At 41.3% G+C, this 12,771-nt stretch overlaps 1 protein-coding gene and 1 pseudogene across 2 annotated transcripts; one reads left to right on the top strand and one right to left on the bottom strand.

Moving 5' to 3' along the window:
• Positions 1-2,436: 2,436 nt before the first annotated feature.
• psmc6 (proteasome 26S subunit, ATPase 6) lies at positions 2,437-8,655 on the top strand. Its single transcript, XM_084151538.1, has 14 exons — positions 2,437-2,537; positions 2,973-3,052; positions 3,166-3,205; positions 3,737-3,789; positions 3,900-3,967; positions 5,470-5,584; positions 5,676-5,763; positions 6,050-6,111; positions 6,230-6,353; positions 6,588-6,649; positions 6,984-7,104; positions 7,458-7,538; positions 7,683-7,754; positions 8,038-8,655. The coding sequence occupies exons 1-14, from the start codon at positions 2,453-2,455 to the stop codon at positions 8,154-8,156; spliced, it is 1,170 nt and encodes a 389-aa protein (XP_084007664.1). The 5' UTR covers positions 2,437-2,452; the 3' UTR covers positions 8,157-8,655.
• On the bottom strand, positions 8,579-12,600 carry LOC311108788 (cell growth regulator with RING finger domain protein 1-like; annotated as a pseudogene). Its single transcript, XR_014615897.1, has 6 exons — positions 12,483-12,600; positions 11,387-11,523; positions 10,868-11,048; positions 10,098-10,263; positions 9,697-9,795; positions 8,579-9,383 (listed from the first exon to the last, which is right to left on the bottom strand). The product of XR_014615897.1 is annotated as a cell growth regulator with RING finger domain protein 1-like (transcript).
• Positions 12,601-12,771: the final 171 nt, after the last annotated feature.

Consider the following 12,771-nt stretch of genomic DNA (forward strand, 5'->3'; position numbering starts at 1 on the left):
CCTGTCTTGTGCCCCTTGCTAAAGCAATTTCGTCCGATAATGTATTATTTGTGTATATTTTTGCTTTAGGACATTTATATAATATATGTTTAAAATGTTATATTTCAGCTGGAAAGCTGAAAGCTTCCGAAGGATCTGAATTCTCCGGTCCTCCTTCTCCACTTCAGGAGGCAAGTCAATTTGTCCAGAAAATGCAGTATCTGTGCCTGCGGACTAGGCCTACTGATGTTGTGTTCAGCTTGAGAGGGAGAGCGTGAAGATGAGAAGGAGGACCGGAGGTAAGCTTGCTATTGTTATTATTGATTTGAATAAAAACAAAATGTTTTGTTGCCCATAATGAATCTATTTATAAGAGATATTGACCTCACATTAAGCCATATTCGAGTAATTTACATACATTCCTATGAAGCGGCTGCTGAGATGGACAGCACACGGGTGATGAAAGTAGGCTAGTTTTGAGAAGACTTAATTCATTTAAACAGTCTTCATTTTAATTTGACTTTAGGCTACTAACAACAAGACAGCTTTGTGTTGGAGCCTATTTCTTCCTATTCAAGAAATAAGATGTAGGCCTACCTGTTTGACAGACGAAATTATGTTATACTATCCATAGATTTTGTCAGCCAATTCCTTAAATATCTCAGTGTCAGTGAAGAGCTTGGTGTGTTAAGTTAAAACCACGGTTCAAATTGAGGGGGTATGTGCGGGTATGATGGCTTTTTTAAAGAAAATGGCTAAAAGCATAGGCCTACCCATCCTTAACTTAAGATTTTGAAAAAAAATCTATAACGCTTTAGTCCGCAATGCTAGAAACAAGCTGTAAAATGCAGGGGACAGACAGCGATGCATATGGGATATATTTGGTTTGTCTCTGACATTCAGAGGCTGCACTACAACCTTATATAGCTGAGGACAAGGAGACAAATGTACTTTGCTTGAGAAGTAATGATTCTGTCACTATCAATTGACGTTTTACATTTCAACAGGCTATTAAACAACATACTAACTTTAAATCAGTCAAGGGCAAGCCAGGTAGCCTAAGAAGGAACAAAAATTAATATTATTATTATTATTTCAAGGCTATAGCCTGCCATTTAAGAAATCAATTGTGAAGCATTTATGACATGCTACAGGCTGGCAGGAGCACTCCGCATTTCAACAACACATCAACAACAGCACTTCAACAACATGCCTATACATTTTTAATATTGGCTGTATAAAATGAAATTTCACTTCGAATTAAATAGTAATGAAACGAAAAATGCCTCATTAGGCTATACAGTCATTCTACAGTGCCTTTGAATTCACTTTTAGAAACAGCGGTTTGGCCAGTCTTTGGTTTGAGGATCATGTGGTGAGCTATGCATGCCTAGTTTGTTAATATTAATAATATTAATATTAATATGCCATTTAGCAGACGCTTTTATCCAAAGCGACTTACAGTCATGCGTGCATACATTTTTTTATTTTTTTTTTGTTTATGGGTGGTCCCGGGGATCGAACCCACTACCTTATCGTTACAAGCGCCGTGCTCTACCAGCTGTTAATTTAGCCTAGCAGATGCTCTTATATTCCAATGCCCTAATCACAGTCAACGCAAATATTTTTTTGTAACAACAATATCATGGAATAAAATATTATAAATTAGAAAATGATAGTTTCCCAAATGAAAACAATTACAAGTGCTTACCTGATGATATGTGACTGCTGTGTTAAACAATTATTGGCCTTTTATTTAAATCATCAGATACTTCATTTGTAACTGGTTCTGTTGAGCTCCATTTTTACAGTTGATAGACATCTTTAGCACTGTTCCAAACTTAGACTATCCTAATTTTTTTAACAATGGCCTGTATAGAAATCAAAAGGTTTCCGGTGCTGCAACATGCGCTCATTCGTTGTCCTGCTCTGTTGTGGTATTAAAAAAGATTCTGCTCATCCCCAGTCATGTAAAATTAGGTAGAATGGCATGAAATGCGTTTCTAAAAAGCAATTTTTTCTCGGACCGCAAATAAGATGATAGATTCAAGCAGTGCTTTTATTGTGGTCCTCTGTAGCTCAATGTGGTCCTCTGTAGCTCAAATGGTAGAGCATGGCGCTTGTAACGCCAGGGTAGTGGGTTCGATCCTAACTAAACACTTTGACTCTCAGTATGAGAGCGGCGCATAATTGGCCCAGGGTAGGGGAGGGAATGGCCGGCAGGGATGTAGCTCAGTTGGTAGAGCATGGTTTGGGTTCGATTCCTACGGGGGGCCAGTATGAAAAAAAAAAAAAAATGTATGCACTCACTAACTAACTGTAAGTCGCTCTGGATAAGATCGTCTGCAAAATGACTAAAATGTAAAAATTAGAAGACACTGCCCCCATGTGGCAGATATGATAAATTGCATGATGACACAGAAACAAACACATCTAACGACGTTGTACTGTTCCCATAATTCATAGCGGCAACATGGCTGACACCAGAGAAAAGGGACTCCAAGATTACAGGAAAAGATTACTTGAACATAAAGAGATTGACGGACGTTTAAAAGAGTGTAAGTAATATATTACCTTGCCTTTGTCAATAGTTCGGAATAAGGCACATAAAAGGGGTTATCTAACTAAAATTAGCAACATAACCAGTAACTAAGCGGTTGTTGGCTACTAGTAACTCGCTTTGTCATGCAGTGCCAGTAGACTCGGCCATCGAAATGAATGATCTTCACAAGCGGCTAACGCGTTAGCAAAATGCTAGCTACAAAAACCGCTGTAACTAGCAGTATATTTGCTGTAGTAAGCCGTGGCAAAACAGTTTGTTAACCAGCTATTTGCCAAGACCGCTAGCTAACAGTCAATATTAGTTAGAATTTAGCTTGAAGTCATGGAAAAACAATAACAGACATGATCAGCTAACTAACAGGAACAGTAGCTAGCTAGCTAACAGTTACATATCTTGATTCCATTCGTATCCTCTGTCTAACTGTTTTCAGTGAGGGAACAGCTCAAGGAACAGACAAAACAATATGAAAAATCTGAAAATGACCTGAAGGCCTTACAAAGTGTTGGTCAGGTAAGATTGTTTTGTGTATTCACACATGATTATTGACCGGCAATATAGTTTACAAAAAGTGTGTGTCATAATGAATGGATTTGAACTACAAATTATTTTCATACTTTATGTAGATTGTCGGTGAAGTGCTCAAACAGCTGACGGAGGAGAAATGTAAGTTGTAGTTAACATTATTGCAATCGTCCTATTATATGCCTAGCTACATCCTTAGGCATTACATATTATGGTGCGTTCGTAAATTCACTCTGGCTAGCTACTCCGATTTCAAAGCAGTCGTCTGTGTGTGCCAGAGCGCAGAATAACTTGTGAATTTACGAACGCGCAACACCCGTTGAATATGACCGGTGTCGGCCCAAAAAAGTAATTCAATTGTTGCCAGCAGCACGGTTACAGTCACCAACGCTCTAGACAACATGACAACCGCCTAACCACCTCTGCTAGGTCTAGTAAAATTGTCAGTGAGGTGTTCTCTCATTTGTGTCTGGAAGTAACTTAGCTAGCAAGTTAGCCAACTTTAGCCAGTTGACTACCGTTGTGAGGTCAGAACGCTCGGATCAACCCTACTCCTAGGCCAGAGCGTCCAGTGTGCGCTCTGAATGTACAAACGCCTAGAGCGCACTCTGGCACTCCAGAGTGAATTTAAGAACACACTATGTCATGTTCATTATCTACTTCTCTTCACAGTCATTGTCAAGGCAACCAATGGACCTCGCTATGTTGTTGGCTGCCGCAGACAAGTAGGTCTTAAACCATGATGTTACCAACGTTTCATCAGTGTTTATTTACTTTCAGTGTCATCTCTCCATTATTGTAATTGAGCTAATCTGTCTCTGTCATTTTCACACAGCTGGATAAATCACAGCTCAAACCAGGCACTAGAGTGGCCCTGGACATGACCACCCTCACAATTATGAGGTAGGCACTAGGGATGCAAATTTCGGTAAATTTAGCTGTCGCTAACCGACCCTCATTAACCGGTCAATGAATGGTTACATTTTTCCCAAACAGTAAAATGAAGTGTCCAACAGAAAATACTATGCATGCATAAAAGGAACGGACATTTTTCATTAAGAGCTTAGTGGAAACATGTAACAATAGCAAGCCCATCCTCTTAGTCAAAAGGCCTTTTATTGAACATGCAACTCCTGTAATGAAGCAGCTAATAAAATGTCATTTTCAAATATTTGCTAAAATGCAATTTGTGGGAAACCACCGTTCTAAACAACGCACCTAATGAGAGCGATTCCATATGTGACAGAGATGAAAGATGGGGCATCTATTAGCAACAACTAGGATGGGTTGCTAATATGACTAGGATTGTGCCTTTGGCTTCTGGACGAAAGAAAGTTTATATGAAAAGCAATAGAACAGGAAATAAATGCTGGTTAATGGCATGAGGAAGTCTTTATAAAATAATTGCCTCTGTTTCTATGGCTAGGCTACTTTGAAGCAAGGTAAGACATACCTCCATTATTTGAAGTAAAGTAAAACGTTCAGTTTTCAAACAATTATACTGCCTCAAGCTCACATTGCAAAGTGGTAGGTGACGTGCTGATAGCCTGCCTACCGGTGACTAGCCTATTCGCGCCTATGTTTGAATGACGAATGGGAGGCGCGCTTTGATTACGAGTTGAGATTGAGAAATGAAAATAATAGCTCTTTAATCGTGGCTATCAAAACAGTTTAACACGTGATTGCATTTAGAATTGTTATATGTTGTGCAATGTCTGGGCTTACAAAAGCACGTTTCACTCAAGTACCAGCTTTTTGAGGAGCTACTCTCGCGGTGTCTGACAGGTGGTAGGCTATTCTGCTCCTCAAACTAGGCTCTGTATGCTGTGCGTGTGTGATTTAATAAGATGCATGATGACTAACAAAAATACACACGCCAATTTAATTCCACTAAATTATGCAAATTAACCTATAGACAGATAAGCATGACTGGTGAAATGTATTTTAGACGGTTAACCGTTAACATCACTAATTGATACTGCACCATACACAATAGGGCTGCAATATATTGGCAAAAAATGTAATTGCGATTTAATTTTTTAACCAAATATTGCGATTTGACATGCGATATAGATCAAAACACTTGGGTGAACTATTGAAATAGAATGATTTTATATTAAGAAGCAAAGTGGAAAGCAGCTTTGTGTTGACTGCATTTGACCTAACAGAACAGCATGCAAACTTATAGTGAATCTAACAGCGAGGAGGAGGAACTGCGCTGCTTGAGTGACAGGGGACGGGGCTTGGTGTGTGTGGGAACCAGCCACAAGAGATGAGAGGGAGAGAGACGACAAATGGAATAAACCATAACTGACATTACATGCGGCTTATTGGCGTTTCAAAATATTGCAGCCCTAAATGTTTTCCCTGATGGCAGATAACATGTACTCTCACTCACCCTACAGGTATCTGCCCAGAGAGGTGGACCCCCTGGTGTACAACATGTCCCATGAAGACCCTGGCAGTATCTCCTACTCAGAGATCGGGGGCTTGGCCGAGCAGATCCGTGAACTGAGAGAGGTACATATCACATCCTACAGTACAGTTATGATCAAGTGTTTCCTGAGACAGTCAGGTGTTATATATGACACTCCCCTATGTTCCCTGTCAGGTGATTGAGCTGCCCCTGACCAACCCTGAGCTTTTCCTGAGGGTGGGGATTATCCCTCCAAAGGGCTGCCTGCTCTACGGACCTCCAGGTGAGTCACTGGCAAGATTTCCATGTAGACTCTTAAGTTGTTCCTTGATTCCTCATGTCCTGGATTCCTTGACCTACATCTCAAAACACATTGGATGAAAAGATCTGAGGTCCCTCCCCTCAGACCTTCTCCTCCAATGCGTCTTGAGAAGGAGGTTGAGGAGTAAAGGATGAAGCGAACCAAGGAAAGACTTTTGAGATTCACCCTGAGTAATGCGATTTAAGATGTCACTGAGGTCCTGAGGGTTTATTCATCGATTTCCTTTATGCACTTGTCTTTTCATTAGGCACCGGAAAGACTCTTCTGGCCAGAGCTGTAGCCAGTCAGATGGACTGTAACTTCCTCAAGGTGAGTAGTAGGCTACACTTTGTTTTCCTCCACTGGCCCTTCAGGCTCTATTCACTGTTCTTTGAACAACATGGCTGAGGCTTAGTGTGTCCCGACTTCTTCGCACTGGCTGCGGCAGGTTGTGTCCAGCTCCATTGTGGATAAGTACATTGGAGAGAGCGCCAGGCTCATCAGGGAGATGTTCAACTACGCCAGGGACCACCAGCCTTGCATCATCTTTATGGACGAGATCGATGCCATCGGTGAGCATCCTCACCTGTAGCCTGGTCCCAGATCAGTTTGAGCTGTATAGCCAACTGCTGTGGTCATTGTCAACCATAGGAGTTGGCTATACAGCAAAAGCAGATCTGGGTCCAGGCTAAACATCCTGAGCCCTGATGCAATATCTATTCCTTCTCCCTTTGCTTAGCATTGCGTGCAGTGTCTGGGAATGTTGAATGTGTTGTAAGTGAAATACACATTTTTTTCTCTACAAGGTGGCCGAAGGTTCTCAGAGGGCACGTCAGCTGACAGAGAGATCCAGAGGACCCTGATGGAGGTAAAATGAGCAGCCATAACTCTTAGATATATGTTACATAGAATGGATATTGTTCAACAGACGTTGCTTTATATGAGAATGATGGTTCTATAAAACATATTTCTTTGGGGAAAGACTGTTCTGTGGCTTGGTCAGTACACTATACCTTGTGGGGATGTTGAAGATGGGCATAGAACTCAATGACGTGTTGTTTGCAGCCAGCTTGACTGGCATTTCAATACGCACTGAAGGGTCTTACTGAAAGATGTTTAAAGTTATTCGGATCCACAGCAGATCATTCTCATCATGAGTTTGCTTCTCACCTACTTATCTTTTGTGTGTTTTGCGCACTCAGCTGCTGAACCAAATGGACGGCTTTGACACCCTGCACAGAGTCAAGATGATCATGGCCACCAACCGGCCTGACACCCTGGACCCCGCGCTGCTGCGTCCCGGCAGACTGGACCGCAAGATACGTACGTTGTTCTTCCTCTCATCATCATCATCCTGTCTTCTTCATACTTAATCAATCCTCTTAATGTAATATAATGATGTATGCCATTTAGCAGTCGCTTTTATCCTAAGTGACTTAGTCATGTGTGCATAAATGTTTTGCCTATGGGTGGCCCCGGGACTCGAACCCACAAACCTGATGTTGCTAGTGCCATGCTCTACCAACTGAGCCATGCAGGACCTTATCCCCTTTGGGACATAAGGCCACAATGATCTCCTTCCAGTTCTTTCTCCATCATAACCAAGTAGAAAGAAATGTAAATGTCTATGGTATGAAATGATGAGTGACCCATGGTTATTTCTACTGTTCCAACAGACATTGAGCTGCCCAATGAACAGGCCCGCTTGGACATCCTGAAGATCCACTCTGGCCCCATCACCAAACATGGAGAAATAGGTGTGTGTGCACGTGCTCACTCACTATGGAGACACTGTGGTCTTGATTTTAGCACAGCTGGGACTGGGACACATTTGGGTGCGATCATGTTTTATAATTTTTATACTGCTTCTTGTAACAGGTGTTGTTGCTCTGTCTTTTTAGATTACGAAGCAATCGTGAAGCTTTCAGACGGCTTCAACGGAGCCGATTTGCGAAACGTGTGCACTGAAGCAGGTAACAGTATGAAAAATGTATCCACTCACTAACTGTAAGTCGCTCTGGATAAGAGCGTCTGCTAAATGACTAAAATGTAATGTAACTGACCAACATTATGGGCTGCTTTCCCGGCTACAGTCCTGGACTGAAAAGCCATTTTAATGAAGATTCTCCATTGAGTATGCTTTTTATTCTAGGACTAGGCTTAATCTGTGTCCGTGAAATCTATCTGAGCATAGCTGTTATTGTCCTGAACCCAACCTGTTGTTCATGCACTGTCTCATCTCTTTCCATCTTCCAGGTATGTTTGCGATCCGTACTGATCACGAGTACGTCACTCAAGAGGATTTCATGAAGGCAGTTCGCAAGGTGGCCGATTCGAAGAAGCTTGAATCCAAGCTGGACTACAAGCCTATATAAATGCCTATATCTGTATTCCTATATGTGAAAATGGAGATGGAGAGTAGATGAGAAAGGGAGGCTGGGATGGGGTTTTCTGTTGAGGCATGTCAACTTTTTGTATGATGCAGAAAAGTGGATCTGTTCTTATTAGTGTACCATTTATATACAGAGTTGCCAAGAAGTGACCTCAAAACAGTTAAAGATATTGGAAATGCATACATTAATGTCCCTGTACCCACTCCGTAGTGTGAAATGTATGCCCACTGGCCCAGTATTTAGGGTTATATTAACAAGACGATAAATATTCTTGCCATTGGAGCACCTGTATCTGTAAAGGCGTACAAAAGGAATATGTCACATTGATATATCACACTGATCATTGTGCTAATGTTTTGCTTCCTTTTAAATGTTGGGGAAGCTGTGATGCCAGGTTTTATTTCTTTGCGATTTTCATAAAGCTGCAATTCATATTTCTGTCCAATTTCTGCCCACGATTAAAGCTCTAAAGAAAAAACCACACTGTATGGTATATTGACAAATACAATACATTCTCTAAACATTACACACACAAAATATTTGGTTTTCCATATCTACACTGTTTACAAATAGTTCAAGGAGTAGTTTGCACCTCGATAAAATGTGGTTAATATGCTCACATAGCCATAAAACAGTTGGAAATGTCCAATAAAAGACACCTCAATGTAAAACCATACCATCCATTCTATGATAAACAGTTTGATTCGGTTGAAATGGTACTATTGTATCTGTGTTGGAACAGCACCCCATAGTGACAATGAGCATGCACCTTTTGGACACCATTCATTCCTATCAGTAGCCCATAGAGCTACTCCAATGAGTAACTACTATGTTCATATTATAAATACTGATAATATTGACCTGCTACATTACAGTTCATTCTTCCTCTACCTCCTCCATATGGGGCTGCTGGAACAGGGCAAATTACTCTAATACGAAAGCTCTGCATATGGGGCAGTGTTGGAAGCGATGGACACAGCCGTCACACACACACAGGCGGTTAACAGGTGCATTCTGACACACCACACAGTCTTTGCCTTTTCCCTCCTCTGACCAATCCTCCTCTTCATCTTCCATTCCTAGCATCTTCTCCTCTTCCTCCATTCTGGGTTCTCCTTCCTGTGTTTCTGGTGGTGCCTCTGTGCTAGGGGCGGGGTCGGGATCAATCGCCCCCGGCAACCCCTTGCTCTCGGCTGACATAAAGAGTGGCTGGAGGAGGAAACAGACAACAGGTAACATTGCATTTATAAGGATGTAATCTGCCAGCATCAGACTTGCTCTTAACAGCGAACAGTCTGTTCCAATACCTACAATAGCATACCACTTAGGAAGCAATGTATTGGTATTTTGGCCTGCATTCTAAATGGTACGCTAGTATGGATATCGGAACACAAAGATCTGAATAAAATCATGCTAGGCTACTGTAATCTCACTGAGCCCTTGCCCATTACTTTGATCAAGACATTTCTGCTATGTCAATGGACTGGATAAATAAATGATGAATACAAAAATAAAGCCGTACCTTTAACTCATACATGTTCCCTTGTGCCGTGAATGTAAAAATGAGATAATGAAACAGGATCCGTGCCGACAGGCTGTATTTGTCATCTGGAACATGAACCACTGGCGACCTGAGCGAGAGGAACAATGAGGGATAATGAGTGTCACGTCTAGGACTACGCCCACGCCAAAATGGTAATTTAAACCTAATGAACACACCTTATATCGGGGTGTGGATTGCATCATTACCCCTAGGTTTATACACATTGAAGTGATTGGACTTCATGTGCCGGTTTCCCGGACACAGATTGGTCCTGGACTAAAAAGCACTTTCAGTGGGAATTCTCCATTGAGCATGTTCTAGGCCTAGGCCTAATCTGTGTCCACGAAACTGGCCCCATGTGATGATGTTCCAAGTATTACCATGACAGTCATATTAACAATATTGTACGTGTCCCTTGCTTCAGGCTCGGCCAGCGTGAGGAGAGCCACTAGGGGGTAGCGTTCCCGTGGCAAAAGGCCGAAATCAGTGATCCCCAGATCGGCTGGCATCTTGGTATAATGCTCCTCTCTGTCCTCTACACCGATACTGGGGCTTTGGTTAAGTGGTAAAATACATGCATGATGAAACTGAACTGAAAGACATGCAATTTTAGCCTTGCATGTACTCCATCCATCTATCCTCAATCTTAACGTTACAACTAAATATCATGATGATTAAATATCATGACATATCTTACATCAATGAAACGTGCATTAATATGCAATATGTCATAAAAGACAAACATTAGCAAATAATATATTCTAGAACCTGAATATCAAATGTTATTTGTCACATGCGCTGAATACAAGGGGTGTAGACTTTATGGTGAAATGCTTGCTTACAAGCCCTTCCCAACGATGCAGAGTAAAAAATAATAATAATAAAGTAACACAAGAGGAATAAAATACACAAGGATTAAACTATATACAGGGAGTACCAGTACCAGATCAATGTGCAGGGGTATGAGGTATTTGAGTTAGATACTGTATATACATAAAGACAGGGTAAAGTGACTAGGCAACAGGATAGATAATAATAAGAGTAAACATAACGAACACATAGGACCATCACATATACAAAACATGTATTTATACTAACAACAATGACACAGATTATACGATTATCAGATTATCGCCTGTGAGAAGGATACTGGAAGCTTTGGCAGCGGTGGTACTGGAAGTGCAGAGCTTCCTGGAACAGATGTGGCGTGCCGAGTTTACTGGGGCCGTGTTGGTGGGTCTGTAGCGCCCCCTGTAAGGCATGGACACCACAACCCCAGTAACAGTTCTGCACACAAGGCTACAGGCAGCATGGAAGCAGGGACACACCCTCTGGAAAAAGGAAAACAATGAATGATTCAAAGTGGAAGTCAGATGGGGTTGGGGAAATTGGCATGGATGCAGTACTAGTTGTATTTTTCCCTGGTTAACCATTCAATAAGAAAATGTGGTATATTATGCAATACAATCTACATTCATGCATCATTCATGGCGGCACACCTATAACATAGAATGGGCAAAGGCCTAATACAACACACTATGCTATACAGGTCATTTTCCCGAAATCTCCATTGAAATAGCTTTTAGGCCCTGGAGGCTTAATCTGGGTCCCAGAAACTGGCCCTATGTGTGGTTTGTTGCATAATAACTGTCTTTGCATGCTCTCTCACCAGTCACAGAGGCCATCCCAGAGGGCCCCATCTCCATGGCAAAGGGGTTGGTACCTGAACCATCCTCTTCTCTGGGGCAGGCAAGACTGACTCACTCATCAGAGATGCAGAGAATCACTGGGATAATGAAACCAAACCTATGGGAGATGAGGTGGAACATAGGACAGAAAATTGGAATATTTAATTATGTTGTGTGTGTAAGAGATCAGACAAGATTATTGAAGTAGCCTACAGTATAACAACTTGATATTGCATGCACACCAAATTGATTTATAAAACAATTTCTGATTTTAAATAAAGCTTTCTAATAGCCTACCTAATGATGTAAAGAAATGTGTGTAGAACATTGAAAATTACTAAACTGCGCAGAACAGTGAATGTTTCAGTAAATACAATACCAGATACTGTATTTTTTTCTGAAGCAATGATACTTTGATTAACTTTCCCGAATGCCAGGACCTGCTATCCAGGGTCCTGGGACGTCCCAACTCTGACTTTACCCCATTGAAGTTTACTTTTTAAATGGTTAAGGTTAGGTAAGGGTTATAGTTAGGGTAAGGACCGTCCCAGGGTTCCCGGATAGCACTAACCGTTTATCCAACGCTACAAAGTTTCATTCTACTTGTTGTGTGTATGTACTGACATGTATGTGTAACTGATAGATGCACACGCACACTACATGTGAATGTTCTTAAATGTATGTACATTGTAAAGTATTTTGTCTGTAATATCTTTTTCGTTATGTGTTGGACCCTAATAAGACTAGATGTCGCCATTGGCTTCGGCTAATGGGGATCCTAATAAATAAAATGTTCGCGTCCCTAACATAGCAACATTGTATCACTCTGTATGCTGTCACGTGAAGTGTCAATGTAGCAATGCCGTGATGTGAAATGATCAACGCCGTTTGCAATCTTTATTACAACAAAAAACACAGGAGAAGTTGGGCTTTACTGAACAAAATATAAACAGGACCGATTGCTTAATGTAGGCACAGATAGCTAGCAACTTGATTTGTAGGCTAAAATAAGACTTTCATTCAATAATAACAGCCTAATGTTGTTGTTGTCATAAGGCAATTTGACAGGAACCTAACAGCAGCGAACCATGGCGGCGGTAACAACGAAACATAACGATATGACACTAATGTAAAATAATTGAGAATATTCATACAACGTAACTAGAAACACGGCTGCCATTTTAAAACTTGGCTAAAGATAAATAAGCCGATTTATGATCAAACCCGGGAAGAAAACAACATTCGTATACTTCATAGCAGTTACTTCCATCTTTCAACTACCGTGGCAGGGCACAATCTGCCCTCATGCGCATTATTTTCGCGCATTTGGGAGGAGGAGCACGTAGCCTATCATTGTAATTCTGTT

Source organism: Coregonus lavaretus, assembly GCF_964263955.1.
Source record: "Coregonus lavaretus genome assembly, chromosome: 33".
Taxonomy (NCBI): domain Eukaryota; kingdom Metazoa; phylum Chordata; class Actinopteri; order Salmoniformes; family Salmonidae; genus Coregonus; species Coregonus lavaretus.